Source organism: Cucurbita maxima, unplaced genomic scaffold (assembly GCF_002738345.1).
Source record: "Cucurbita maxima cultivar Rimu unplaced genomic scaffold, Cmax_1.0 Cma_Scf00025, whole genome shotgun sequence".
In the NCBI taxonomy this organism is placed as follows: Eukaryota; Viridiplantae; Streptophyta; class Magnoliopsida; order Cucurbitales; family Cucurbitaceae; genus Cucurbita; species Cucurbita maxima.
In genome coordinates this window covers 3,013,469-3,041,337 of record NW_019272041.1, presented here as the reverse complement: position 1 = coordinate 3,041,337, position 27,869 = coordinate 3,013,469, and the positions used below count along the sequence as shown (strand labels likewise).

At 37.1% G+C, this 27,869-nt stretch overlaps 3 protein-coding genes, 1 long non-coding RNA gene and 1 pseudogene across 6 annotated transcripts; 2 read left to right on the top strand and 3 right to left on the bottom strand.

Moving 5' to 3' along the window:
- Positions 1 to 568: 568 nt before the first annotated feature.
- Positions 569 to 3,272, bottom strand: LOC111498755. The gene is made up of 3 exons (XR_002720863.1): positions 2,750 to 3,272; positions 1,096 to 1,192; positions 569 to 760 (listed from the first exon to the last, which is right to left on the bottom strand). It is a non-coding gene; the product is annotated as an uncharacterized LOC111498755 (long non-coding RNA).
- A 2,723-nt stretch (positions 3,273 to 5,995) lies between these two features.
- Positions 5,996 to 9,511, top strand: LOC111498751 (IQ domain-containing protein IQM3-like). The gene is made up of 9 exons (XM_023150110.1): positions 5,996 to 6,417; positions 6,506 to 6,620; positions 6,701 to 6,766; positions 6,843 to 6,931; positions 7,973 to 8,060; positions 8,151 to 8,297; positions 8,383 to 8,475; positions 8,744 to 8,845; positions 8,921 to 9,511. Exons 1-9 carry the CDS (start codon positions 6,089 to 6,091, stop codon positions 9,377 to 9,379), a joined length of 1,488 nt encoding a protein of 495 aa, XP_023005878.1. The 5' UTR covers positions 5,996 to 6,088; the 3' UTR covers positions 9,380 to 9,511.
- A 345-nt stretch (positions 9,512 to 9,856) lies between these two features.
- Positions 9,857 to 13,786, top strand: LOC111498753 (probable basic-leucine zipper transcription factor F). Of its 3 annotated transcripts, none has more exons than XM_023150114.1 (6): positions 9,857 to 10,382; positions 11,209 to 11,331; positions 11,476 to 11,553; positions 12,378 to 12,443; positions 12,587 to 12,652; positions 12,742 to 13,786. In XM_023150114.1, exons 1-6 carry the CDS (start codon positions 10,065 to 10,067, stop codon positions 13,381 to 13,383), a joined length of 1,293 nt encoding a protein of 430 aa, XP_023005882.1. In that variant the 5' UTR covers positions 9,857 to 10,064; the 3' UTR covers positions 13,384 to 13,786. The 3 variants fall into 3 exon arrangements, with proteins under 3 accessions (XP_023005882.1, XP_023005880.1, XP_023005881.1); XM_023150112.1 differs by having other exon boundaries at positions 9,862 to 10,382; positions 11,209 to 11,400; XM_023150113.1 differs by having other exon boundaries at positions 9,866 to 10,382; positions 11,212 to 11,400.
- Positions 13,787 to 13,903: 117 nt separating this feature from the next.
- On the bottom strand, positions 13,904 to 17,952 carry LOC111498750 (annotated as a pseudogene).
- An 824-nt stretch (positions 17,953 to 18,776) lies between these two features.
- LOC111498749 lies at positions 18,777 to 27,436 on the bottom strand. Its single transcript, XM_023150107.1, has 16 exons — positions 27,079 to 27,436; positions 26,696 to 26,822; positions 26,489 to 26,529; positions 25,935 to 26,025; positions 25,432 to 25,715; positions 24,880 to 25,311; positions 23,775 to 23,906; positions 23,072 to 23,144; positions 22,694 to 22,733; positions 22,529 to 22,601; positions 22,174 to 22,239; positions 21,073 to 21,150; positions 20,805 to 20,977; positions 20,221 to 20,267; positions 19,806 to 20,058; positions 18,777 to 19,724 (listed from the first exon to the last, which is right to left on the bottom strand). The coding sequence occupies exons 1-16, from the start codon at positions 27,402 to 27,404 to the stop codon at positions 19,372 to 19,374; spliced, it is 2,589 nt and encodes an 862-aa protein (XP_023005875.1). The 5' UTR covers positions 27,405 to 27,436; the 3' UTR covers positions 18,777 to 19,371.
- Between the last annotated feature and the right edge of the window lie 433 nt (positions 27,437 to 27,869).

The following is a 27,869-nucleotide window of genomic DNA, read 5'->3' as shown; positions in this document are numbered from 1 at the left end:
AAAAAAAAAAAAAAAAAAAAAAAAAAAAAAAAAAAAAAAAAAACATTGATGATAGAAAAAGGCGACCGATCATTTTCGTGTAAGGTAAAATCAAATGAATATGTAATTAAAAATATAACAAATTTTAAAATATTACAAAAAAAAAAATCATAATAATAAATAAAAAGTTGTGATATTTTTTAAAAAAATATTAATGAAAATGAAAGAATACGGTTTGTCAATAATAAATCCAATGGCCCTTTCCATTTTGAAGATGAAATTTGGAGGGCCATCGGAATTTTAGTTTCTAAAAAAGTATATTCTATAGTCTCAAAATATCTCGGAAACGAGTAGTTGTAACGACCCGACCTCTCTGACGATCATTATTGTTGGATGATGAAAGTCCCACATCGGTTAATTTAGGGAATGATCATGGGTTTATAATCTAAGAATACACTCTTTATTGGTATGAGGCCTTTTGAGAAGCCCAAAGCAAAGCCATGAGCACTTATGCTCAAAGTGAAATGGACAATATTGTACCATTGTGGAGAGTCGTGTTCGTCTAACAATTATTACATGTTTGTTAGTAAAATTTTGTAGACAACAACTCCATTTAACTCTTGAGTAAAATCAATGTTTTGGAAAAAACTAGAACACAACGTTAGATTAAGACAAATTAAAATATCCCGAACATGCAATAAAGAATGAAACATGTTGATACGATCCTCATGACTAAATTAGCACACATCCCGCCACTTGCCCAATACGTTCTTGTCGTTACCTAGAAAGAAAAAAAAACCATCGTTGCAAGGAATCTCGGGGTGTTATAACCCAAACAAACTGTGCTTATGAAGCTGAGGGTGTGACAAGGAAGAAAGACAAGCCTATGACTAAATCTATGTCGTATAAGATGTTTGATGAAGAGAACTTCACAACGTGATCAAATACCACAATAGAAGAGGTGAGGTGAGGTAGCCATAGCAAGAAATAGAGCCCAAAATTTCTTATTAAGAACAGTGTGAGGTGAACTTATGATATCAATCAATAATGCACCATGAAGTGATTGGACAAGATAAAATGAGACATGATGCAGCTAAATTCTCAGTTTTGACTGACCTTGATGATTGTTGTTTCATATTATTAGTGTGAGGTGACCTTGATGAAGCTTTCCATGGTGTCCACTTACAACAATGGTTGGCTCCTCACCTACATCCTGCAAGATCAATACAATCTAGATGCCTCAACTCCAGCAAGTTTTTGTACCCATGGCTAGCAGGTATTTTTCTCTTTGACCTGTTATGTATTACCGTCAGCTTTACGATTTTAATACGTGTTTTCTAAGAAGAGGTTTCCACCCCCTTATAAGGAGTGTGTTGTTCCCCTCTCCAACCGACGTAGGATCTCACAATCCTCCTCCTTAGGGGCCTAACGTCATCACTTGCACACAGACTAGTGTCTAGCTCTCATACCATTTTGTAACAGTTCAAACTCAGCGTTAGCAGATATTGTGTTCTTTGGTATTTTACGTATTGTCGTTAACTTCACGATGTTAATACACGTTTGCTAGGGAGAGATTCCACATCTTATAATAAATGTTTCGCTTCCCTCTCCAATCCACCATCTTTGGGGTCCAGCGTCCTCACTGGCACACAGCCCAATATCTGGCTATAATACCATTTGTAACAGCCCAAGTCCACCACTAGCATATATTATCCTCTTTGGCCCGTTATGTATAGCCGTCAACCTCGCAGTTTTAATACGCATCTGTTAGGGAGAGGTTTCTATACCCTTATAAGAAATGTTTCGTTTTCCTCTCCAACCGATATGAGATTAGTTAAGAATTCAATTTCATAATCATTTAAAGAAGAACGCAGCTGATATGTGTAAGAATTTGAGCCCTCACCTTTGGGACATCCCAAACATTTTTTTCTCCCATAAAGACACTCTATCTTGGGCAATTTGGTGTCTTTGGGTTTCAAAAACTTGAGTTGCTCTTGAACATCTTTCTCCTCTCTGCCTCTCCTAGAAAGAAGTTTCCATACTCTTATAAGAAATGATTTGTTCTCCTCTTTAACAATGTGCGATCTCAAAATCCATCCTACTTGGGAGCCAGCGTCCTTGCTAACACAACGTCCACCATCTTGCTTTAATACTATTTGTAACAACTCAAGCTCACCACTAGTATTTATTGTCCACTTAAGCTCATTACATATCGTCAACAACCTCACAGTTTTAAAACGCGTTTATTGGAGAGAGGTTTTCACATTTTACAAGGAATAATCGGTTCCCCTCTCCAACAAATGTGAGATCTCACACTAGCAATTCAAATGTATAAAATAAAAATGAAAAGCACTCAGCAAAGAATTGACAAGAAAACAAGCATAATTTCTAAAAACAAAAAACCGAAGTCATCAAACAAGATCTAAATAGTTATGAGACGGGAGCTAATGCATTTATTTTGTCCTCTCATCCTAATTTAACTTTTTATTGAAACAAGAACCAAAACTTTTCATTGATGCAAAGCTCCACGAAGTAGCCTCGTAAAGAGATTCAAAATGAGAACCAACATAGAAATGGAAGTATTGCCAATGAAGACATAAATCTTGAATAGAACAAGAGACAGAACACTAGCTTCAACAGTGATTTCTTTGGTTACTTTCATGCCATAATTCAGACACGAGCTTCAACAATGATTTCTTTCAAACATGAAACATAACGAATTCAAGGCAACATCCCAGCAATAAGTAAAAGTGGAAAAAGGCAACAATACCAGCAGATCCATGAGGAACACCATGGGATTCAAATGTCGGTCCAGCATCCAAAATGGAACCCTCACAATCAGGCACCAAATCGTGATTCCCGCCGTTGAAAACGTGCTTCTGCTTTGGGTATCTGGAGGGTAAACCGACCAAGAAATCGATTACTTCTCGGGTATTTGGTCCCCTGTCGCACTAATCGCCAAGAAAATTATGTGGGCGGCGTTGAAATCTGGAGTAAGTAGCCATGGAAGTCGCCGACGCAGCAGACCACTCTGGTTTTGTCCAGATTTTGATCGGAATGCCGCATTGGATTGACGGCTCGTATTTGATTTTGGTTGATCACATATAGAATCATCGAACTACAGAAACCATTGCAATGTTCTTACTCAGATAGTGATTTTTCATCCAACATTTGAACGGTTTTGCACTCTAATTCAGGGCTAAATGGGTAGGGGAACCTAACCTTGTCAGCTTATGATCATTTATGGGTAGCCGATTCAGCTGTTTTTGTTCGTACAACCTCTCCGTCCTGTCCAAGAAATGTTTTGGCAAGCTCCACTTTACAGCAACAAACTACGGAGAGTCTCTTGCCTATGATATTCCTCGACAACACTTCAACTCATATTTTGATATTGGTGTTAAAGGCTAAAAAAAAAAAAAAAAAGTGAATAAATGATCTGACGAACCAAATCAACCCAAAAATATGATGATAAGGTTCGGTTGGATTCATTATTTAATAAGGGTGTGGCTCGAATTCAAATTATTTAATAAGGTTGCTTGGATTGAAAAAATTTACAATCCAAACAGTTGGGTTAGGTCTTAAAAAAAAATCTTACCCCGACCTGACCCAACACACAAACACTTCTATGATTTCTTCCTTAGCAGGATGATTGAATATAAATCTATATTATAGGTACATTTTCGTTTAAACCTTAGCCCTTAATGACCTTCGGCTCGACTTGACTCTTTTGTGTCCCAAAATTCCTTATTTTCATAATCTAGTTTAGGTGAACTCGTTCGATTCGTACAACCTCAATCATAATTTTAGTAGACAATATATCATATATTAGTGTGATGCTTATTGTACCCTCTAATACTGGGTATGTTTTGATTTTTATTTATACAGCTTCTCAACCAAATATAAACCAATTTTGTAGATGCTTTTCATGACGGTCAAAATACATAGGTCTAACAGTCCTAGGTATCCTCAATTTATAAACTAGCTGACCTGAAAGCATAAGAATCTATCGATACTAAGTTTAAGGCTAAATTAATCCCGTAATCAACTAAGCGTGGGTCACCTTGTATTTCGTATAGCTCTATTTCATTCATAACCACTTTAATTATGTGGCATGTTGAATTATTTAATTCTATATTCATAAATGAACATAGACAAGCATCAATCACTTGATTAAAAAGTAAATAATTTTGTAGGGCACGCCCATCAATAAAAATAAAAAATAAATAAAATTCTATTTAAAATTAAAACTTAAATAGGTTAGTTGTTTGGTCATTGTCTTACTAAATTCACACAACCCTATCATATTTTTTATATATTTTTTTTGGTTTTAAATTTTTTTAAAATGTTATACATTTTGTTGTACTTAAAATCTAAAATTTTATTTAATGTTGTTATCAGTTGAATTATCGAGTGCTACAAAAACCATTAAGAGTAGAAGCTCAAAGGGTTAAAAAAGTCATCGAGCCTAAGGATCAGCCACTACGAGCGGGTCCAAGTTGAAGTTGACTTGTTGAGGCCATTGATTCAATTATTTGAGAAATTTTAGCATAAAACATGATATTGACATCGCTATTTTGAATGTTTTGTATCCACGAACCACTCGTCCACGATCAATCACACGTCAATTCCTTCACATAAACACAAAAGAGCGAAACTTTTATTTTGAAGATGCATATAAAATAAAGTTCAATATTTCAACTAATGGAAGATAATAAAAGGTTTGTTCGTGAAAGGTGACTCACATGAGACCAATTTAAAAATAAAAAATCAAATTCCTATTTTAAAAAGGGAATAATATTTACATTTATTTTCCCCAATTTTTTTTTTTTATTTTAGATATTTTTAAAATTTATTTATTTGAGATAGTAAGTTACTTACTACATATATTTTAAGAATATTTTTAATTTTTAAATTTTTTAATATTATTTTTAAGAATATGTTATAAATTACAATCAAGTTGAAATTTAAAATATAAAAAGAAAAAATGATTTTGGTGTTTTTCATAGAAAAAAAAAGAAGCAACTTTTCAACTTCTTTAAACAAAACAAAAGTCGAAGACTATTCGGTCTTCAGTAATACACATTTGGTCAACCCAAAGTTGGTCAACATTCCACTCCACGTGATCCTTCCTCTTCCTTTCCTATATATAATATAATATTATCATTATCAACTATTTTTGTGTACTATTCATTTATTATTATTTTTTGTGGTCCAAGACATTTTCAATTTCGGTTCTACTTTAAATCATTTGGATTTTTTTAAAAAATGACGTGGATATTAACATTTTTATTAAAAATAATTACAAAAAAAAAAAATTCAAATGCATTTTCAACCCAATGTTTTGCCTATCTAAATTAGAAGTTCACACCGAAGACAAATTTGAGTTTAAATGACTCAATAATAATACGCTATAATTTAAATAGTAGATAGTTGTTGTTTGTGTTGCACGACATTGACAATTCAAAAATCTTTGTCAACTATAGTATGAACATTTTTTTTTTTTTTTTTTTTGTTGGAAAGCGGGTTCAATAATTTCTCTAAATTTAATTAGAAATGGAGTTTGATTAATGATAATATAATTTGTGGTAATCATAACCCTTATTTTAATGTGATAATTTACATTTTTTTTTCTAGACTATTTAATATTGCTAAAAATGCCCAAAAAAAAATTATTAAAAGTTTGTACGAAGGGATTTGAATATTTTAAATATTGACAACAAAAATCCAACAAAACAGTGAGTTTTTTTTTAAATAATTCCGACACGACATGTCGGTTTATCTTAATTATATCCACCTGCTTTTAAAATAATGTTTTTTTTGTTTTAGTTTTTTAAGATTATGTGAATAAATATTATTTCTATATTATTATATTATCTAATAAAAAATATTAGGTAAAAAATTTTAATAAAAGGAATATATATATATATATATATATTTTTTTTGTAGGGGTGACTAAAATTATTAGTGTAAAACATCTGGCTGTGCTGTACAGACATGAATTAAAGTAATGGTCCATAAATACACCCTTTTGCACACACTCCCGTCGTCTTCTTCCTCCCTCTCTGATAACAGTTTCAGAATCCTCTGTTTTCACTCTCAAGCTCCATTAATGGAGGTTCATTCTCAGACCCTTTCTTCTTCCTTGAAACATTCTTCATTTCCACACCCTCTCAACTCCCACGCTGTATTCCCTCCTTCTGACCATCAACAACCCTCTTCCTCCGCCGACTCTCCGCCCACTGACGCCGTCTGCATGCCCTTCTCCTCTGCCGCTGACCCTTCAAATGGGGTTGCGAAACTGACCCAGGTGATCAAAGAAGGTGGGGATGAGGTGAACTTGGCACGGCAGCGCTCGGCTGTGAAGCTGCAGAAAGTGTACAGGAGCTACAGGACTCGCCGGCTGTTGGCGGACTCTGCCGTCGTCGCTGAAGAGCTCTGGTGAAATTCACTGTCTGATTATGTTTTTTTTTTTGTCTGAAAATGGGGAATTTCGATTTACTGATGATGGCCGTGAAATTTTTTGAAGGTGGTTTGCGATTGATTATGCTAGATTGAATCATAGTACGATTTCGTTCTTTAATTTCTTGAAACCTGAAACGGCTGCTTCTCGGTGGAATCGTGTTGCTTTGAATGCTTCAAAGGTTTAGTTTCTGAGCTGTTTTGCTTCACATTTAGGGACTTGAAAATGGGTTTAAATGGATGAACTTGAGCGTTTTTTCAGGTGGGAAAGGGGCTGTCGAAGGATGCTAAAGCTCAGAAACTGGCTTTTCAGCATTGGATCGAAGCTGTAAGTGGAAGCTTTGTTGGAAAATCTCAAGAACAGTGTTGTGTTTTGATTTGTTGTTTTTTTTCCCCCTTTTCAGATTGATCCTAGACATAGATATGGACATAGTTTGCATTTGTATTATGAAGAATGGTGTAAAGCAGATGCTGGTCAGCCATTTTTCTACTGGTAATTGCTTTTTATTTTAAGGTTGTTTCTGTCGGCTCTTTTTTTTGTTGTTCTGATTTGAAATGATCTGTTCTTCATTGTCGTGTTGGAGTTTGGATCTCTGTTTTTCTACGAAATATGTCTGAATCAAGAGTTTTGAAGGGTTGTCTCTGAAACGTTTTGCAGTTTATATCCATTTTAGTGACTAAATTTTTGCACAGTTCACTTGATCTTAAAGATCATAAGATGAGTTTTGTATGTTTTGGTTCATCCTTGTACATTTCATATGTTCATATGATCAACAAGAATCTGGATGGGATCTCTATGTGTAACTGTCCAAGCCCAGCAAATATTGTTCTCTTTGTGCTTTCCCTTAACGTTTTTAAAACGCGTCTGCTATGGAGAGGTTCTCCTCCCCAACCGATGTGGGATCTCACAATCCACCCCCTTCGGGGCCCTATAAATAATGCTTCGTTCTCCTCCCCTATTGATGTGGGATCTCACAATCCACCCCTTTGAGGACTGGGGCCCAGCTTCTTCACTAACACTCGTTTCCTTCTCCAATCGATGTGGGACCCCTCAATCCACCTCTCTTCGGTGCCCATCGTCCTTGCTGGCACACCATCTCGTGTCCACCCCCCTTCCAAGAATAGCCTCATTGTTGGGACATCGCCCATCGCCCGGTGTCTGGCTTTGGTATACCATTAGTAACAGTTCAAGCCCTAGTAGATATTGTTCTCTTTTGGCTTTCTTTTTCGGGTTTTCCTTCAAGATCTTTAAAATGCGTCAGCTAGTTTGAGGTTTCCACATTCTTATAAAGAATGCTTCGTTCTCCTCCTCAACTGAGGTGGGATCTCATACTCTATCTCGTTGGCTTCAAAAGTATTTAAAGATCTTATTTTAACTGCTGAAACATGCATCAAAAGTCACAGTGAATGAATAAAATCTGGTTTCCATTAGGGATTTACCATTAATGAATTAACATTTACATCATTGCCAAGAGGTTTTGCTGCAGATCCTTGCAATTTGTTGTCTGAGTTTCTTGCTATTCAAACTTTGCAGGCTTGATGTTGGAGACGGCAAAGATGTCGACCTTAAAGAATGCCCGAGATTGAAGCTTCGGCAGCAAACCATCAAGTATCTCGGACCTGTATGTCGACTTTTTATCCTATCTCGCTTGTTTTTTTTTCCCTCTCTTCCTCACTTTACCGTCAAGCTAACTTTAACTTGTCGATATCAGCAAGAGCGAGACAGCTACGAATATGTTGTTGTAGACGGGAAAATCGTCCATAAACAAAGCGGAGCTTTCCTTGATACCAAGAGGGGACCGAATGGGACGAAATGGATATTTGTAATGAGCACTTCGAAGAGGCTTTATGCTGGTGAGGTGAGGATTGTCATTCGGTTTCCTGAGCTGCAATTTTGTTTCGACAGTGTACCGAGTTGATGAATTCACCATTGATGTTTTTCAGAAGAAGAAAGGAGCTTTCCACCACTCAAGTTTCTTGGCAGGAGGAACCACATTGGCTGCTGGACGGCTAGAGGTAGACGATGGAGTTCTTAAGGTAATTATACGATCATTCCAAGTGTGAAAACCGACATGTTAATGAAAGAATTTCGAAAAAAACACGAAAGGGTTGATGTCGTTTACTTGTAATAAGTCAAGTCCACTGCTAACCGATATTGTCCTCTTTGGGCCTCCCTCAAGATCTTTAAAACGCGTCTATTAGGGAGAGGTTTCTACACCCTTATAAAGAATGCTTCGTTTCTCTCTCCAACCGATGCGGGATCTCACAATAACAATTCATTATCTAATGGCTTTGATCTTTGCAGGCAATCTCAGCATATAGTGGACATTATAAGCCTACCGACGACCATCTCGACATCTTCTTGAAATACCTCGAGGAGAACGGAGTGGTTCTTAAGGATGTCGAGGTACTTAACAAACCACCTATGCTTCTCGTCCCATGATAAACGAAGTCCCTTAAATTCTATTCTTCTGTGCTTCAGGTACATCGAGCAAGTGAAGATTCCGAAGGCTACGACGATTTGAAGTCGGTTGGACGTCGAACCAAAACCGATTCCCTGAGCAAACTAGAAGCACTAGACATCAAAACAGAGGAAGAATCAGCTCAGGTCTCCCAAGTTGAAGGCAAAATAGAATACAAAAGGACATTATCCGGTGGCCTGAAGAGCCCAAGAGCCGATGTCCCAAAGAAGGTGATTTTGCAGAGAATTAACTCAAAGAAGGTAGCAAACTCTTATCAGTTAGGCCATCAACTTTCGCTCAAATGGACAACGGGAGCAGGTCCGAGGATCGGCTGTGTCGCTGACTACCCGGTCGAGCTGCGAGTACAAGCACTGGAGCTTGTCAACCTATCTCCAAGGACTGCTTCAACTCCGTCATACTCGAAGAGAATGGCAGGCTTCCCGATCCCAACCACTCCGACATCGGATACCTTAAATTAAATGGTCATGATAGTTGTAACCTTAAATCACTCGAACTTTCAATGTTCTGAAAAAAATATGTAAACGATGTGGAATGTAATGTAACCTTTAAATCTTCGTAAGGTTAATATCTAAAATTAGAGCTTAATTTTAGATTGCTTTTAAATGCTAAAAATAAAATAAACTTTTTTTATTTGGGTCCCATATTAAACTTTTAATTTTATATTTAATAATTTTTTTAATTTGTTGAATATTCTCGTCCTTAAATATTAAAAATATATATTTAAATTTTCTATAAATTTTAATCACAAAATATATAATTTAACTTAATTGGTTGAAAAATTATAAAATGAGGTAAATAATGGTCCTCGATCTGCCACGTTGCCACTTTAACCTCTTGTAGAGGGGTCCTTTTAATATTTATCCAACACACAAAAAAATAAAAAGAAATAATTTTTTAAAAAAGAAAACCACGTGGGTATTAAATTGAGAAGCCACACTTCACTGCGCCGTGGCCTACAGTTCTTGTACGGCGGGTCTCGCCACGTGTAAAATTTTTACGAGTGCGGAATCCATTACGTGGCTTACTCTGATACATGGAGGCGCGTATGTTTTCACCCACACGCGCTCTTTCTCTCTCACACTCACACTCACCCCTCACTGTTCTTCTCTGAATTTTTCTCTTTTCTTTTATGGTTTTGCTCTCATGGCTTCTTCTTCCAAGTACTCAGAGGGGACCAGTTGTTCAGGTTTGAGTTCTTCTTCTTCGTCTTCTACGTGTTCGTCTTCTTCTTCCTCGTTCATGGCGGCGGATCAGATGGTCAAGGTTGAGATTGAGGCGGCGGAGGCTCTTGCGGATTTGGCGGTTTTGGCGGTGCGGGAGAGTGGAGGTGAGCCGTCGGAAGCGAAATGGGAGAGTAAATGGAAGGGGAAACGCGCCAGGAAGGAGGTTAAGACCGAGTCGCCGATTTGTGGCTTTGCCGACTCCTTACCTAGTCGAGTGGATTTGGACCTTAGGATTCAGGTTGTTGATTACATTTTTTTTTCCCTCAAGGTTTTGATTGGATTTTTCATTCTGTGTTTGATTACCTCTTTGGTTTGGATTTTGGTGGTTTTAGGTTGAGGAAAAAATTGCACTCGTTAATGACAGAGGAAATTGAATGATGTTCTTATATGAGTATTGGCATTGTATACAAATGATTATTTGCTGCAGTGATGCGTTGTTGATCGAACAAGGAGCAATCGCCATCTGTTTCTAGTTTATAAATCTGGAAGACTTCTTGAGTTTTGAAGCAATTTGATTTGTTTTAAAAATGTGCTTACCTAGGGGCTTGATTAGTTCTCATTGATATATCTCTTTGGTCTTTAGGTTCTAAGGAACTGGTTTTCAAATTGGTGATTACTTATCCCAGACGTTTGGAGCAGAATTAAGAATATGGAGTTTTTTGTCTTCGAATTCAAACTAAGAAGTGGGCCATTGATTGATTAAGTGACACCACTGGCTATCTCATGAGAACATATTAGAAAATTTAAAAGTTAAAACAGGTGTGAAAAGAAGTTTCCTCCACGGTTCTGGGAGCATGTACTTTTCAAGTTTCTCCTCAACAATAATAGTATAGCCTTCAAATTATTGATGATTTGACTAGAGCTGTTGAGCATTTGGCTTTTCTCTTCAACAAGTCTATTTGTTCTTCCGAATTAGATATCGGTTTATGTTAATTTGACATGTCAAACTGCTTGCCGTGTAATTGTATTGCCATTCTGTCCATTTATGGTGTGAGTGAAAACTTAAAGCATTGATGCAAAGTTCATTACTTATGCAGGCCTTGACAAAACACTTTTGTTTGTAGCAGGAAAGTGGAGTGGTAAGTCATCAGCCATCAGAAAAGGAATGTACAAATCAATCCCACGCCAAGTGGGAAACGACCAGGAAGATGTTGAAGGCAGAGAAGGAGGAGGCTAAATCACTTAAAGTGAGTCCTATATGCACTACGAGCTACCCATTATCTGGCTGCAGGAGGTCAAGGCGTAATCTAACTGAGGTTATGCTTGAACTGGTTACCAGACGTTTTTATTATCTATTTTCAATCATTTACATAAGTGGCTTTCTTCTTCAGGCTGAAAAGGAAGAAAGAAGAATACGAAGGATTTTAGCAAATAGAGAGTCAGCCAGGAAGACAATTCGGCGTAGGCAGGTTCAAAGAATTTCTCTCGAGATGTACTTTTTGGTTTTATAGTTCAAATTATGTATCATATATTCATTATTTGTTGAGGATGGTTGGGAGAGAAGTCCCACATTCATGGGTTTATAAGTACGGAATACTATCTTCATTGGTATGAGGCATTTTAGAGAAACCAAAAGCAAAGTTATGAGAGCTTACGCTCAAAGTGGACAATATTATACCATTGTGGAGGTCAGTAGTTTCTAACATGGTATCAAAGTCATGCTCTTAACTTAGTCATGTCAATAGAATTCTCAAGTGTCGAACAAATAAGTGGCGAATAAATGACTCAAGTGGCAAATAAATGGTGTACTTTGTTTGAGGGCTCCAGAGAAGAAGTCGAGTCTCGATTAAGGGGAGACTATTTTCAAGGGCTCCATAGACCTCAGGGGAGGCTCTATGGTGTACTTTGTTCAAGGGGAGGATTGATGAGGATTACTAGGAGAGGAGTCTCACATTGACTAATTGAGGGGAAGATCATGGGTTTATAAGTAAAGAATACTATCTTCATTGCTATGAAGCTTTTTGGAGAAACCAAAAGAAAAGCCATGAGAGCTTATGCTCAAAGTGAACAATATCATACCACTGTTGAGTTTCGTGGTTTCTAACATTATCTTGATAATTCAAGATGAAGATTACAGAAAATCCTTCTTATTTTCGTTCCTTCGTTGATTTCTACATGTTACACTAAATCATCTGTGGATGCCTTGGACTACATGTATAGTCGCAGTAGAGAGAAGTTTGAGGCTTCAAACGAAAACTATTATAGAACTCTAACGATGATAGTTATTTTGCAGGCTCTGTGCAAGGAACTAACCAAAAAAGCTGCTGATTTAGCATGGGAAAATGAGAATTTAAAGAGGGTAGGCATTCACCAGAATCATACTTTTTCTTCTTGTAACCCACCCCCGAAATAAAAAGAAAATAACTGACCATTTACATTCTGTAACTTTTCCATTTGTCATAATCTTAATTTACATTCATTTTGTGATTTTCAACCATCAAGGAAAAGGAGTTCGCCTTGAAAGAGTACCAATCTCTGGAGAGTACCAACAAGGAATTAAAGGAACAGGTTAGGATGGGGTTGCATTTAAGAAATGTGTATGGTCATGGTCTTACCAAATCTCCCGAAGATTCACTTGCTCGCTAATTTGTGTTTAGATGGCTCAAGCAGTAAAGCCCAAGGAGGAAGAAACTCCAGGAAACAATAGATCATCTCATGTTCAGATGCCTCCTTTATCTACCAACTACCCTCTTTTCTTGTTTAGTCGCCATCCTTGTGCGTCGTATTTCTGGCCGTCTGTGGTTCAACTTTCAAGTCCTTATCATGAACTACACAACGACGCTATCGTCCCATCGAGTGTTCATTTTCCTGGGAATAATAATGTTTCTTTGTCTGATTATTCCCTTGTACAAGAAAACTTAAATGGCCTAAGAACACCCTTTCGTATAGTGCCTTGTTTTTGGATGTTGCCTCGTCATGATCATAGGAATCTACAGAGTCCTCAAGCCTCGTGTCTCACGGGAAATAATCAAGAGGATGTTTATTCAAATTCCCAGAACAGTGCGAATACTTCAAATGTAGTTGTGTATTCAGAAAGCAGACATTCTTGCTTGCCTTCAGCTGAAGAAAAAACTGAAGTGCCTGACTTGAATGAAGCTCCTCAGGAACATACCCGGAACACAGTTGGAGCAGTTGAGGGTGTTGATGTTGTTCCCCCTGCAAGACTTTTACAAAGGGCGGGGGCAGCCAAAAAAGGTCAGTCGAGTTACTCGGTTAGGACCCTTGATCTGGTTCAGTAAGGTTCTTCCATGTAAGAATGTATGCGGATGCCGGTATCCTCTTTAGAACCGGTTGCTTACTCTTTTTGTTTATACGTTCGGAGAAACCTGCTAAGTCCGCCTTTCTTACCCAGTGTGATTCAATCAACTCAGTTAGGACCCTTGATCCGGTTCAGCTAGGTTCTTCCATGCGAGAATGTATGCATATCGGTATCCTCCTCAGGACCAGTTGCTTCCCCCCTTTTGTTTATATGTTTGGAGAAACGTACTAAGCTTGCCTTTCTTACCCGGTGTGATTCAATCTTTCAGCTCAAACCGAATGTATTGAACCAACATCCCTTGTCAAACAAGATAACCGGAGCAGCACGTGTGATTTTGCAGAAAAAAGCATGGACCAGAGATTTCTGGCTTTGTTTTTGAGGCATTCCCTTTGCCTGCGCTTTTGTAACCGAGCAGAGTACTACGTTCTTATCAAATAAGCAAGAGATTGGGTTAGAATGATTGAGGGGTGGGTAGGTTTGAAAGATTTGGAAACGTGATATAACAAACTAAAACAAAAACATTAACCTAAGATCTTGGAAATGGGATGTGACAAAATAAGGAAGGATTTAACAAATATAAAATGAAATTAACTTCTAAATGCTAAAATTGGGATCCAAACATTATGCTTGAAATCATTCCACTCAAGCGAAGCCTTCAAAAGAAGGCTCCCTTCCGCCGCCACCGCCCCTTTTACCATGACCTTAAACGACCGCGTTTCATTCGCCCGTTTGAACTTCAAGGCTTCCGGCAACACTCGTACAGACAAACCCATCGGCGATTTCACCTTAGCCTTGTATGTGGACGGCCCGGAGCCAACGTGGGTGACAATCCGGTGGAAGACAGCGGTAGCCTGGAGGTCGACTGGGAAGTACATTGAAGGGTAATTGAGGCCGTCGGAGCCGGTGTTCGGTGTGACGGCGGAGCAGTTGAAAGAGGAGTCGCCGGCGAGGATGGCGAGGACGGTGCCGGTGTAGTGATTTTTGTTGCAGAGGAAAGAGAGGTAAGAGGTGCGAGAGAGGTCGAAAATCAGGCCTGGATTGACGGCTTTCGTCGGATTTATTTGGCCGCACCGGCACCCAGCTCGTCTTGGCTTTCTCCGATCTTCAATGGCGTCGCTGCATTGGAAGTGAGCTTAGTTATATATATATATATATATATATATGAACAATAATTCCCAATAAGAAAAAGGAAAAACAGACCGGTGGTCATGAGGGCGGATTTGATGGCGGCGGGGGACCAAGTGGGGTGGAAGGTTTTGAGATAGGCGGCGGCGGCGGCGACATGAGGACATGCCATTGAAGTTCCAGACATAATGTCGAAAGTGGAATGTTTGCCGGTCGGAATTGTAGCCAGTTTTGTGTCGCCGCCAATATGTTCATCCCTGGTGCTGCAACATCCGGCTGTTTTTTTTTTTTTCAATTTAATTTTCATACAAAAAATATGTGTATATATATAAAAATAAAATTGAAACTAAATATACCTTGAGGATATCACGGGCTATGAACTAAGGACCTCTTGAAGAAAAATAGGCCAAGAAAGGAGCCTCTGTCTTCGTAGTGGTTGTCTTCATTATGACCGCCTTAGGCTTCCTCTTAAAGCCGAACAAAAGATTAAAGGTTCAAATATTTCACCCGACCCAAAAAAGAAACCCGTAATTTAAGGAAGAACATACTTAATGGAGTTGATATAGGCTTCAACAATGTCAGAATCTTGAGAGGAAAGATGAGTAGCAGGAATTGGAGTGACGGTAACAACCTCCATATTGTTCATAAGATTGGCTATAACTCCGACACCACCAAGCTCCGAGACTGTATTCTTGAGATAAAGATCCCAAACAATACAATATTTTCCCTTCCACTTTACCCTTATCAAGACTCCCACCATCACACCACCTAAAACCAGAACTTTTCTTCACAAAACCTTCAAGATTGATATAAAATCACCCGAGTTTATGCTTAAAATTGACAAAAGCATACCGTTCTGAGTATTGATTTATATGATTCTAATGAACCGCTAATCAATCATATCCCATAACACTAAAAATACTATTGCAGTACTGGTTACCAGATACCTATGGAGGAGCACATTACAGTACTAGTTACCAGTACCGGGTACAAGATACCCACATAGAGGCACATTACAATACTGTTTACCAGATACCCACATAGAGGCACGTTCTAGTAATGGTTACCAAATACCCACATAAAGGTACATTATAGTACTTGTACGCTTCTAGGAGCATATACCAGATACCCATGTAGAGATACGTTATAGTACTTGTATGCTTCTAGGAGCATATGTATTCGTTGATCTCGTATTTCAACATCTTCTGGGCAACTCAATTTAAAAAGGGAATCACTTAGCTATTTTACAAATAATCTCTCGTAGATTTATTGGAAACTAGTTATTCGTACCTTGCATTCGGATGATTGGGTAACGCTGCACTTCCTCCGCTGATGAGAGGGTACATCTTCTTCTTGGTTGAAAATGTATTCAGTGATATTCCCTGCTTCATTCAAGGCATGGATTAAGCCTTAATTTTGGGTTTCAAATGCTTTTATTTTCATTAATTTTATACTCACAGATAATTTCTTGTTGTTTCCCAGCTTCATGACGGTACTGAAATCTCTATCAATGGTGGAAGCCGCCACCGTCATAATCCACGGCGCCGTATTCTCCACCGTTGTCAACCCCGGCCCGTTGTTTCCGGCGGAGCAGCTCGTCAGTATCCCTTTTGCCATTGCGTGAAACGACCCAATTGCGATCGGATCCTCGAAGAATTCCCGCAACCCGCCACCGATCGACACCGATATTATGTCCACTCCGTCGGCGATTGCGTGGTCGAATCCGGCCAGAAGGTCCGCGTCCGTGCACCCTACGTTCCAGCATACTTTGTACATGGCGATTCTCGCTGCCGGGACGCCGCCGCGTGCGGTGCCTCCGGCGATGCCGTAGAGGCTGGCGCCGTCTACGGTGGCTCCCGCGACGGTGGAGGAGGTGTGGGAGCCGTGGCCCACCTCGTCCGTGGGGCTTTGGTTGATTGTGGCGTCTATTTCCTGCAGGTTGAAGAACCGGGCGCCGATCACTTTCCTGAATGTGCGAAATTACAATTTAGACCCTCATTTTCAACCTTAATTTTATGCAAAAAAAAATTGTGAAATTAAATAAAATTGGACTTGATAAACTTTGTTGTTCATAGTATACTCATTATTTTAATGAGTTTATAATTAATTTATTATAAGATAATTATTTCAAACAAACAAAAACATATTAAAAAAAAAAAAAAAAAAACCTTAAAGTAATAGAAAAGAAGAAGAAAGAGAAACCTGTTGCAGCCGGTAAAGTTATGGCCAGTGACACAGTGGCCTTTCCCCTTAGAAGGAATTTCGCCATAGCCATCGTCCTTGAAACTGGGACTCTCCATCCAAATCCCGGAGTCCAACAATCCGACGATTATGTCCGACTCTGTGGCGGCGTTCTGGCGGCTGGCAGCCACTGACAGCCCCAAAAAATCCTATGATCTTGTCCAAAAATCCCATGATCTTGTCGTGTGCAACTTCCTTGTAGTGCTCCAAAATACAGACACCACGCCTTTTTCCTCTGTATTATTATTATTGGATAATCAAAGTCCGACCTCAGCTAATTTAAAGAATGATCATGAATTTATAGTCAAGGAATACTATCTCCATATTAGTACGAGGCTTCTTATGTTCAAAGTGGACAATATCGTACAATTGTGGAGAGTCGTATTCATCTAATATGATATTAGAGTCATGCTCTAAACTAAAATGACTAATACTCCAAAAGAAAAAAGAGTCGAGGAAAGAGGTGTTGGATGATAAAAGTCTCACATCAGCTAAGGTTTTTTTGAGAAAACTCAAAGTAAAGTCATGAACACTTATGCAAACAATATTATACGAATCGGGTTCTATATAACAATTATTAGATCTTAAAAACTCAATTTTTTTTGAAAAAATGAAAAGGAAATTATTCCTAAATTATATTGTGATAATATTTATAGATTTTAGGTAAAGCTAAGGAAATTCAGACGAACTTGCTAGTTTCTGGGCTTCATGGGGTAAGAGCATTGCAGCAAACCCATTGAAGCTCCTTCCATAGCTATAAATCTTGGATTTTCTCGCCAATTCCTCACTAAAATAAATAAATAAAAACCCATTAAAAAAATAAAAAATTTACCCAAAATAAACACACAAAAAAAAAAAAAAAAAAAAACCCAACAAAAATTTCATTTTTTGGGCAATAATAATAATTAATTACTCTCCGACTGCATTAGCAAGAAGGCTGTGATGATATTCTTCAAGAACTCCATAGCTCTGAACCTTTGGCAATGCTCCCATATAAACAACATAAGCCTGTCCAAATCCAAGTTCATATTTTAAATTAAGAAAATGGTGGCAGAAACCACCGTGTGGCAGCGGCGGTGGGGTTTTTATACCTTTCTGGGAACGGGGATTGAGGAGGCCACGGCGGCGAAGAGGGAAATGAATGAGAGGAACGCTTTGAGCATTTTGTAATTCATATTTTTTGTTTAAGAATGAATGATTTGAAATATATATATATATACATAGAAGAGAGGGAGTGGGTTTTCTCTGTGTTTTTTTTTTTTTTTTTGAATCTCTAAGAATTTATTTAGGGTTTAGAGGAAAATGGGGAGGAAACATTTACCTCTTCAAATCAAGATTTGTTGGTAATGAAAACAACACTTTGTTTGTTTTGTTTTTTCTTCTATTTCTCTAATTTTTAATTAATAATTCAAACGTTTTTTTTTTCTTAAATAAATGGTACGAAATTATACTAATTTTTCAAAATAAATGGTTATAAAATGGGATTTAATATTCCAAAATTAAATTTTTAAATGTATAAACAATAATTCCATATATAACCAAATTGAACAAAAAAAAAAAAAAATTTTAATTAAAAAAAATGAATAATTGATAATTTCATCAAAATTATGATTTTACAAGTAAGCCATTAATTTTCGTATCTATTTAAACAATACATGATATATTAATTTTATGTATTGTTAGACATCTAGTACGTAACTATCCACGTACATAATCGAATAGATAATCCATTATTATAGCTATCATTAATTTCATTTTTGTCTATTCGCTATATATATACCATTAATAGATTAGTGTGTAAAAAACAAATAGCTCTTATATTTAAATATTCTATTAATTATGGCATATGAATTAAATTATGTCCATAATAATAAGAAATAAAATGGATTGAATGGATACCCTTAATAATTTTGGCACCCTCTCGTTTGAATGGATTCAACGAAGTTCATATTAAAGAACATTATTTCATTTCAAAATCTTGATGAGTCGTAAAATTATGCCAAGAAATATAATAAATAAGGAATGAAGGAATATTTGAAAGTTCATTTACATTACATAAGTGGTGATCTCAAAACAGGTTCAATGCCAAAAAGAATAAGTCAGAAAGATCGAACCAAGCTCTCGATTCGTAGCCTTATTGAGGTTGAGCTTGTAGTCGAACTGTCCCGTGACATCCTAAACCCGGCTCCTGTAAGCTAAGGAGACGTCCTTCGTGTCACTTATTTTAAGTTATGTATCCGCCAAAATATACGGTTTATTTTACACCATGACTGGTGTGGTTCCTTCAACAATTGTTCCAAGTAAAAATGTACAGGTCCGTTTCCAACTGAACTCGAAATCCAAATCAAATTCATCTTCTTCAGTTATCCCAAGGTCATGCCCTGTTATTCCTTTGGCTGCTCCCATAATTTAGCCCCTCAGGGACAAATGCACCATGGCTCGGTTACGATTTTGTCTATTACAATTAAAAATGGCTTCCTTTTGACCAATAGAAGCAAACCTGATCTTATGATTGTTCGAGGAATCGGGAGCGAGCACGGGTCGCTTCGTGAAAATCAGCTTCCATAAACATTTTGGCAAAGCCATTTTTTTCAAACAAATTTCATTTCTTCATCATCAACTTCTTATCAAGGGCAGACAGCAGAATCTCCTGACAGCGTAGAAGTCCAGCTGCTCCACCATAGCACAACCATCTTTCACTCCCTGTGTTCATGTTCCATCTCACTCTATGCACTGCAACTGATTTGGGAGGCAAATTTTCAGGGCTATCCCCTGAACCAGGCGCACCGCCATTATTCGTTGGCACGTCGTTAGCCTCATCACTACATTCCGATTCTTGGTTATCCTTTTCCCCCTTCTTTTTGCACTTCGATTGAGTTTTGCTTTTCTTATTGATGGACGTCGGTGTATCCTCAGATCCAGATTCAACATTAAAGTCGTCATCGAAGCAAGGGGCTGCAATAGAATCGATAATTTGGTGAAAGTTTTCTTAAGACATTGTTGAGAGAAGCCCAGAATCAACAGGTTTGACGTTACCTAACGTTCCATTTTCTGATAATGAAGCTGCGGCGGTTTTGTGGTTTCCTTCATTTGACTGAATTTCAGATAAAATGGCTCGCATGGACAATGGCGGGGGGTCGGGTCTGTTGGACATCTTCTTCAAAGGAAACGGAACATCTAACTCTGGAGTGTGGATTGTGATGGTAGACTGCTCCTCAGTGAAGTAATCACATACAAACTGTGGGGTTCGATTACGTGAATTTTCTTTCACCACCGCTTTAGTAGTAAGCTGATATATTAGACGAGAAAGAAAAACAATAATGAAATGATAATCAAGGCATGATTTACTGTATATGCACACACATACATAAATACTGAACAACAAGGTAGATTATAAGAAGCTAGGATTATAAGAAACTGAGACCAAATCTACCGTGCAAGTTGAACTCACCTGGAAACGGACAACAGTTCCATCAGCACCACAGTAGGCAACCATGCCTGAAATCATCAGTTGCTATGTCTTAAATGTATGTGATAAAGATAAAATAGTTTACTTGATTGTGTTGAAATTTAAGAGTAAAACCAAAATGGATCTTCGAAACAACAGAATAACCGGCTTCTACAGTTTTACCAAAAAAAATATTTGTATACAAGACAAACTAAAATCCTCATTGCTCACTGGAAATTTATGATATGAAGAATGTAAACTGTTGGGACATGATTATTATTTTATTCCCGAAGGAACTACGATCCACAAATCGCCTGTTTGGTAATATTTTGGTATGCATTTCCCTTTCGAATTCAATCTACAAGATTGACGCTCTACAACTGAGAGCTGGAGAGGCCACTGATGATAGCAGTAAATGAGACCAATACAGTGCGGAGAAAAATCCATTGTTAGTGTTTGATGTTATAAGTTAGTCTCTAGTAGATACTTTTGATTTAGTTATTTCTTCTAGCTACCATTAGTTATATAAATCCTTTAGGCGAATGAAACACAGCCGAAATTAATAAAACCATGAATTGCAGAAATACCTGTCTGCCTGGACACTTGAACACTCCAGATAGCAGTTGATGTACAACAGTAAGTGTGTAAACCTTTTTGTTTTACCCGTGTGAAGGGTTTACCAGTTACTGGAACGTCACACGCAGCCTTCGGCAAACTGAGAAGTCTCAACGTTCCATCATCAAAGGATAAGATAGTGCATCTAACCAGAATAGAGTCATTGTAAATAAAAGAGAATTAGTAAAACAACTAGGTGTGCCTAATCTAAACTATATCAAGATTAAAAGAAAAATGTACCTAGGATCAGAAAGCCAATCCAGACTATATATTATCCTCGGTGCTGGATGAAGGTCCCACAAAGGGCGGAAAGGATCTCTGATAAAACGTTGTAATGATTCAACGGAGTTGAAATGAGACAATATAACACGGACCAGAAACCATGAAATTTTTAACTAAAGTAATGAGCATAGAATAAATGAAATAACAAGTGATATTTCACAAAGCAAACATGTGATATTCTACATTGGTTGGGGAGGAGAATGAAACACCCTTTATAAGGGTGTGGAAACCTTTCCCTAGCAGACACGTTTTAAAGTCTTGAGGGGAAGGCCGAAAGGGAAAGCCCAAAGATGATAATATCTGCAAGTAGTGGGCCTGAGCCGTTACAAAACAGCAGCCTCCACTAAGAGCATATTTGGGCATCTTTTGAGCGTCTTGGATAATAAACCGGTCACGAGTTCCTTACTAAGCAATAGAGATTATCCAAATGGTTCAGGATGTTCATATAGCTTCTACTAGCCAAAATCCTGATAATTTCCTCTTATATATATATATACTCCAGAACTGGGAAAGTATGCATTTTTCCTCACATCAGCAAAGCAATTGGGAAACTAGAACTAAAGTTTCCCGAACCTAACAACCATTAATAAGTCCACAAGCTCTTTTCTCCAACAGCCAACTAAACACATCAACCAAAACAATTAAGAGAAAGGGAAGAAAGGAATCACCTTACCCTACACCCAAAAGGAGATAACTTCATATCAAGTTTACTACTAACAATAAAGAAAGTCGTAGATAGGTATCTGCAGATCCATCTCCTACACCTAGACTCACCCTTTCAACTCAAGATTCTGGCCAGAAAATGGTCCAGTCAATAACTAAGCATTATTTTCTGGATTGGAGGCACTTCTTGTATAGTTAATGTCTGCCTTGTCCTGTAGCTGTTTTTATTTTATGCCCTTTCGTATGCTTTCCTTTTATCTCAATAAAAGCTTGATTTTTCGTTATAAAAAGAAAATTGTTCTTTTGTCCCAAAAAAGGAACACTAATTTCCTTTTAATACAAAAACAAAAAGAATTAAATAATGAAAAATATAATGAAAGGAATAAATCCACCAACCTTAGGTCCCAAAATTTTAAACCTCCATGACCAGCAGTGAGAATCACATTTTCACATTCAGGATCGCTGCACAGAATGAGAAAATATAAATAACAATAATAAATTAAATCTAAACTGGTTATTTCATGATAGTTATATTCCTCTTATTATTTTTGTCGTCAAAGGTATAAATGTTTTTCCACATTTCATTGTAAACTAACAGTAATATCAGTAACAAAATTTCAACTGAAATGACACTTCCTTTTTTAAAAAATTCTATCTTTATCCAATTTTTCCTTTTCTTTTCCACCCTTTTTGGTGGGCGCAGTGGTTAGTAATGATAAATAGGCTCAACTTCAAATCTACTACTACAAACCTATCATTTGGCGCCCATGCAACCCCTCTGATCGGAACAGTATCTGCACTAAAACGAAGTAAAGGCCTCGTATCTGAAGAAAAGAAAGAAGAGAATGATGACAATATCACTTATAATTGCACAAAAGATGGAATTAGAAACACAAATTCAGACAAGTAAATCAACCTTCACAGGGACTATTTGCAGAAAACTTCCACAAGGCGACCTGAATGAACGAACTACGTCTTAGTCATCATAAAATGAAAATTCAAACCAACAAGAAGGCAGGACAATCCAAAACTGGATCAGGTCTAATGTCAGTAATAAAGTTGTATCAATGACAAACAAAAATAAGAAAACATTCAAAACTTGTATAATTGAACAAAGAGCTCATCAGGAACTTTAATTTTCCCATGCACCCAACAACATTTCATAAAAAAGAACGAGTAAGCAGTTCAAGAAATTCTGAAACTAAATGCAGAACCAGTTCATCCTATTGGTAAGAAGAACCACATCGTTTTTGCTATGAACAACTATAAAAGAAAAGGGAAATTAAAGACTAACTGTTCCATCATGGCATCCAGCAAGTAGATAATCATAAGGAGGTGTTGATGACCATTCCACTGTTAGAGGGATGCTGCAGCCCCAACAATAGACAATGATTTAGCAAGTAACAAAGAATGTTAGTCACAAAGTAAAATTCGAGAGAAATAGCTAACATGTGCTGCAATTTTTACCAAATGAATGACGACTGTAATAACCAAGAATATAGTAACAAATAAAATCCATGAAAATGCTCGCTTGATCTCTGAAGTTTAACTCAATCAGAATGATATAATATTTCTTTTAGGGGACCAACTACGGAGCCAGAGTGCTTAATCAGCAAGGAAAAACGGTAAGAATGTTCACATGTCAACACCGCAAGGAATCTAAGATTAATTCCTGGATTATACAAGAATGAACTGAATATTCTTAAATGTAAATCATAACAAGACACCTTCTAACAACAGGAAAAGCCAAGAACTCATTCAGCTAATAAAAAACTTTTCGGCTTAAGTTATTTAACTCAATGACAAAAAATCATGGAATCAGAAACAAAGGCAGGTTGGTTATACATGATGATGGTATAATGTGCAATTATGCAGAGAGTAATGACCATCTCTAAGGCTGAACACATTAGTTTTTCTTTTTGCAAAATGCATCATGTCAAACTTGAAGAGTTTTCATGTCATTAGATCAAAAAAAAAAAAAAAAAAGAATCAAATACCTCTGTTTATTTGCACTTCTCAACATCGAGCATCTGAAAGTAGGCTTCAACTTTACAAAGCGAGGATCTGTGCCCTCCCCATTGCATTTAGAATAGATGGCCCTCATTACATGGGGAAAAGGAACCTCCCAACTGCAATTAGTACATAGGATCACCAGATTACACAATCACCGATAAAGAACCGATAAAGAACCGATATTGTAAAGCATTGGAAGCACACATATGCACAACAACAAAAGTCAAAACCTTAAAACAACAGAGTATGTAAGAACAGCACTTAACTGACAATAATACAAGCACTTTGAGGGATATAATTTTGTTATCAAATTATAAATTTAGTTCTATGGTTTTGAGAAGGTTAGAATTTATTCCCTGTAGTTTTAAATATTAGAATTTGTATCCATGGGTTAATAAAATCCCAAGAAATACTAATATTTATGAGAATTTTATCAAACTATAGACCAATTTTAAGATTTATCAAACTAAAAGGAGGAAAATCAAACTTTTTCTAAACCTTAGGGATCAAATTTGTAATTTGACCTAGAACTTTTTGTCCGCTAGAATTGTTTGATTTTAAAACTTACCTAAATAGTGGTTTGATAAAACCTTCCTAAATAGTCCCGCCATTATCAAACCATAGGGACTATTCATGAAGCTTTATAAAACCACTATGAACTATTTCTAACCTTTAAATCTACAAGGATGAAATAGAAACTTTCAAAATCATAGGGACCAAATCCTAACATTTTCTAACCATAGGGACCAAGTTGGAATTTAACCTTTAAAAAAAGGAAATCCAAAGTCACCTCTACAAAGAAATAATATCTACAGAAATGAAAAAAAAAAAAAATGAAGGTTCATATTTTTCGTTGCAGAAACTTTGTAGTTTCTAGATTATTATACAGTATAATTGAGTTTATATAGTAGTTTTTTCTCTTATGATCTGCACAAATAAAACATCATTCATCCTAGCAAACAAGAAATGTCAAACATTAGATCCTCTATGATAGCAATTCCATGGAATTAGGCAACAGAATGGGCAAAAAATAGAAGCATAAAGTAACAGAGCAAATATGTGATAAGACAGTTAAAGCAGTTTAATTACACTTCTAGAGATCCGTTGCCCAGCAAGAGAGCAAGGTAGCCCATTCGGTGCTTGCATTTGGCATCACACGCGTTAGTTGGCTTCCATTTCAAATCCCATGCTACCTTTCCATTGTGAGCTAAGCACAATACTACTCTAGGCAAAGCAACACTCTCGGGAATAGAAAATATTGAGCTAGGGTCTAAACCAGCATTCTCTGAAACATTATTGCATAACAGAGTGTCTTCTCCGGAATATTCACTTATAACATTCTCATTTGCCTGAAGATTGATGGCATTGGATTCATTTTCTCGATTCTCTGTAAGTGCTAACGTTCCCACGTCATCAACATGATTCTTAGTCTCAACTTTTCTTCTCATTCTTTTCTTCTGAGCAAGAACTTCATCGTCAGAATTGCATGTAGGAACTTCTTGCAAGGTACTCCTTTCAACACTGTTTTCCAGTAATACATGTTCATCAGAGTTTTTGGCAACAACATCAATCTCAAGCAAGTAAGATGAACCAACTAGGTATTTGACAGAAAGAGCCTGAACAAGTTAGTAATTGTCACACCTGTTATCATTGGATTCTTGTTTCTTTTTAGGTCTTCCTCTAGGTCTCTTTGGTTGAGATGGCAAGTTCGATGCCTCATTTTTCTTACGCCCCGGTGGCCTTCCTCTAGGCTTCCTTGGTTGAGATGATAAGTTTGAGGAAGCCACAGAATTTTTTGTCGGTTCTGCTTCATGGCTTTCAGTGCCATGCACTACGCACCATATCTGCACCATACCTCTTCCGGTGAGTGGGATACCCATCTTGTGATAAGAAGAGCAAGGTGGATGAGCAGAAACAGCAATATACTGTCATATGAGTTGAGACATGAATGATTAAAAACAAAAATGAATAAGGATTTCTGATAAATAGGGAGAGTGTATGAACAACAAGAAGGCAGTGCCTATCTAAGTGAATGAAAATGAAAGCCATAGGTGAAGATGAATAAAACAATATTTTGCACTTACATTATATGAGTGTCCATAACAATTCTACTTCACAAAAGATCAATTGAAGAGGAAAGATACCTCACATTTGATAAGGGAGTCGGTCCTTTCGTGATCTTGAGGACACCAATCTAAAGCCCAAATCGGCCCACCAACATACATAACAAAGTTTCTGTCAAAAAAATCAATAAAATGATTGATTGAGTGTGCATATAAACTGTGAAAGATATAATTACACCAGACACCAAAAATGTAGCTTCAACTCACATACAACTGACAACTCTAGGCCACAAATAGAAACCACTTTAACTAATACCAAAGCAATAAAAAATGAAACATCAAAGTGGCACCGTAAGCAACACGTATTTGAATCCCATCATATACAGAAAGCTCCACTCACAATTGTCTCACGGGGAAGATACCTACTGGAAAGAGCGTAATAACAAATTTTCGTGGTAGACGCAACATACAAATACCCAAAAGTCCTTAGGACCATCATTAAGCATCCATTAGATCAGGGTTCAACTTGACAACCTTGACACTCATACTGAATTTGTTTACTCCTCATATTTCCTACGATGATATCAACAAAAACCATAATTTCCAAACAAACAAACAAGTCCAAAACAACATACCTAAAGTCCAGCGATGTGGCGGCTTCAGGCGGTGCTCCATTCTGCATATTAAATTAGGACTTATGTTAAACAGTTGCAGCTCATCACCGGAAAAGAAGAAAACAGGGAGGGAAAGAGGGCCAAACAAGGAAAAAAAGACTAAGCAGGGGGTATAGTGAAAAAGACAATGCCAATATGTTAGACAAGACTACAAGTCCAATCCAGCACCTTTAGAAAAGCTGCAGACGAAAATTGTGGTAAGTTTACACTGATGTCAGCATCCTTATCCTCGGGGCCCCTCGAGTCGCTAGCAAATTTAACAGTTTTCGGTTCATAATTGTAGTACCTCCATTCCCTAGTAAAGCACAAAAACTAAGTGGAAATTCGCAAAGCAGTGATCGATAATGCATAAAGAAAATTTCACGTCATCTAAAATTCTAATAAGCACACGATATTCAATTCACTGCATGTCAAGCACAAACTACAGCATCTTCAGCTGTTTAACAAGCCATAACTATCAAAGAAACTAATCACTGCAAACAATGCCAGAATCCTTAAGCTACATGCAAAGCACAACGCATCATTTTTAAATAACATGCAACAATACGTACCTTAAGAAAATGGTGGATGATGAAAACCGCTGAATGTCTCTTTCATCAATTTCACCGACGCCATCCTCCCGATCACCACAAAGCTCCGCCATTGTATCAATGGCCTTGAAGTGATTTTCAACGCAATGATCAAACTCTAAAACCTTAATTCCAGGGCCATCGGAACGACCTGCAGCTTGCTCTTCGTTGACTGAAGTAGCCTCCGGTTTCTTCTTTGCTCTGTTTTCCGATTCCTTCTTCTTCCGGCTCACTGGTTTCTTCTTCCCTTTCACACAGCCAGTGCCATTGGAGGCTTCCGGGAGATATGGTTGGTCTTCCATTGCCATACTCAGTAACGTTTGTTAGAGCTGATAGAGATTGAAGGCCTATACGTTTACGGAGATTCGATCCCTAATCGGCACCGCTGTTTAGACGACACTTTATAAAGCCAAGAGAAACGCACCGTTTTGGTGTTTTTAAATTTATTTCCTTCTTGGGTTTGATCTTTTAGCTTAAATTATCTTTTCAATTATAAATTTACTTTATCTCTGATTCGGTAATTTAATTGGAAAAATATTTTTATTGTTTAAGTTAATTTAAAAATAAATTTAGATATTTAAATAATCTATTTATTAAAATAGAATAAAAATAGTATTTTAAATTTAAGAATAACTTCTCAATCTATCTCTCTATTTATTTGATCTAACAGTATTTAAAATTTTAAGTTTAATATTTTTTTTATCACATTTATAATATTTTAATCAATTTAATTATCTTAGGATGTTTGGTTTTTATTCACATGTTTTTTAAGA

Excerpts from the sequence above, each read along its gene's own strand:
- LOC111498751 (XM_023150110.1), top strand. The coding sequence starts at position 6,089 with ATGGAGGTTCATTCTCAGACCCTTTCTTCTTCCTTGAAACATTCTTCA. Across the intron at positions 6,621-6,700 it reads TTGCTTTGAATGCTTCAAAG|GTGGGAAAGGGGCTGTCGAA; the intron begins GTTTAGTTTCTG and ends GCGTTTTTTCAG. Across the intron at positions 6,932-7,972 it reads GGTCAGCCATTTTTCTACTG|GCTTGATGTTGGAGACGGCA; the intron begins GTAATTGCTTTT and ends CAAACTTTGCAG.
- LOC111498753 (XM_023150112.1), top strand. The coding sequence starts at position 10,065 with ATGGCTTCTTCTTCCAAGTACTCAGAGGGGACCAGTTGTTCAGGTTTG. Across the intron at positions 10,383-11,208 it reads ATTTGGACCTTAGGATTCAG|CAGGAAAGTGGAGTGGTAAG; the intron begins GTTGTTGATTAC and ends TTTTGTTTGTAG. Across the intron at positions 12,653-12,741 it reads ACAAGGAATTAAAGGAACAG|ATGGCTCAAGCAGTAAAGCC; the intron begins GTTAGGATGGGG and ends ATTTGTGTTTAG.
- LOC111498749 (XM_023150107.1), bottom strand. The coding sequence starts at position 27,404 with ATGGCAATGGAAGACCAACCATATCTCCCGGAAGCCTCCAATGGCACT. Across the intron at positions 26,026-26,488 it reads GCCACATCGCTGGACTTTAG|AAACTTTGTTATGTATGTTG; the intron begins GTATGTTGTTTT and ends TTTTTTTGACAG. Across the intron at positions 20,978-21,072 it reads GATTGGCTTTCTGATCCTAG|ATGCACTATCTTATCCTTTG; the intron begins GTACATTTTTCT and ends TATTCTGGTTAG.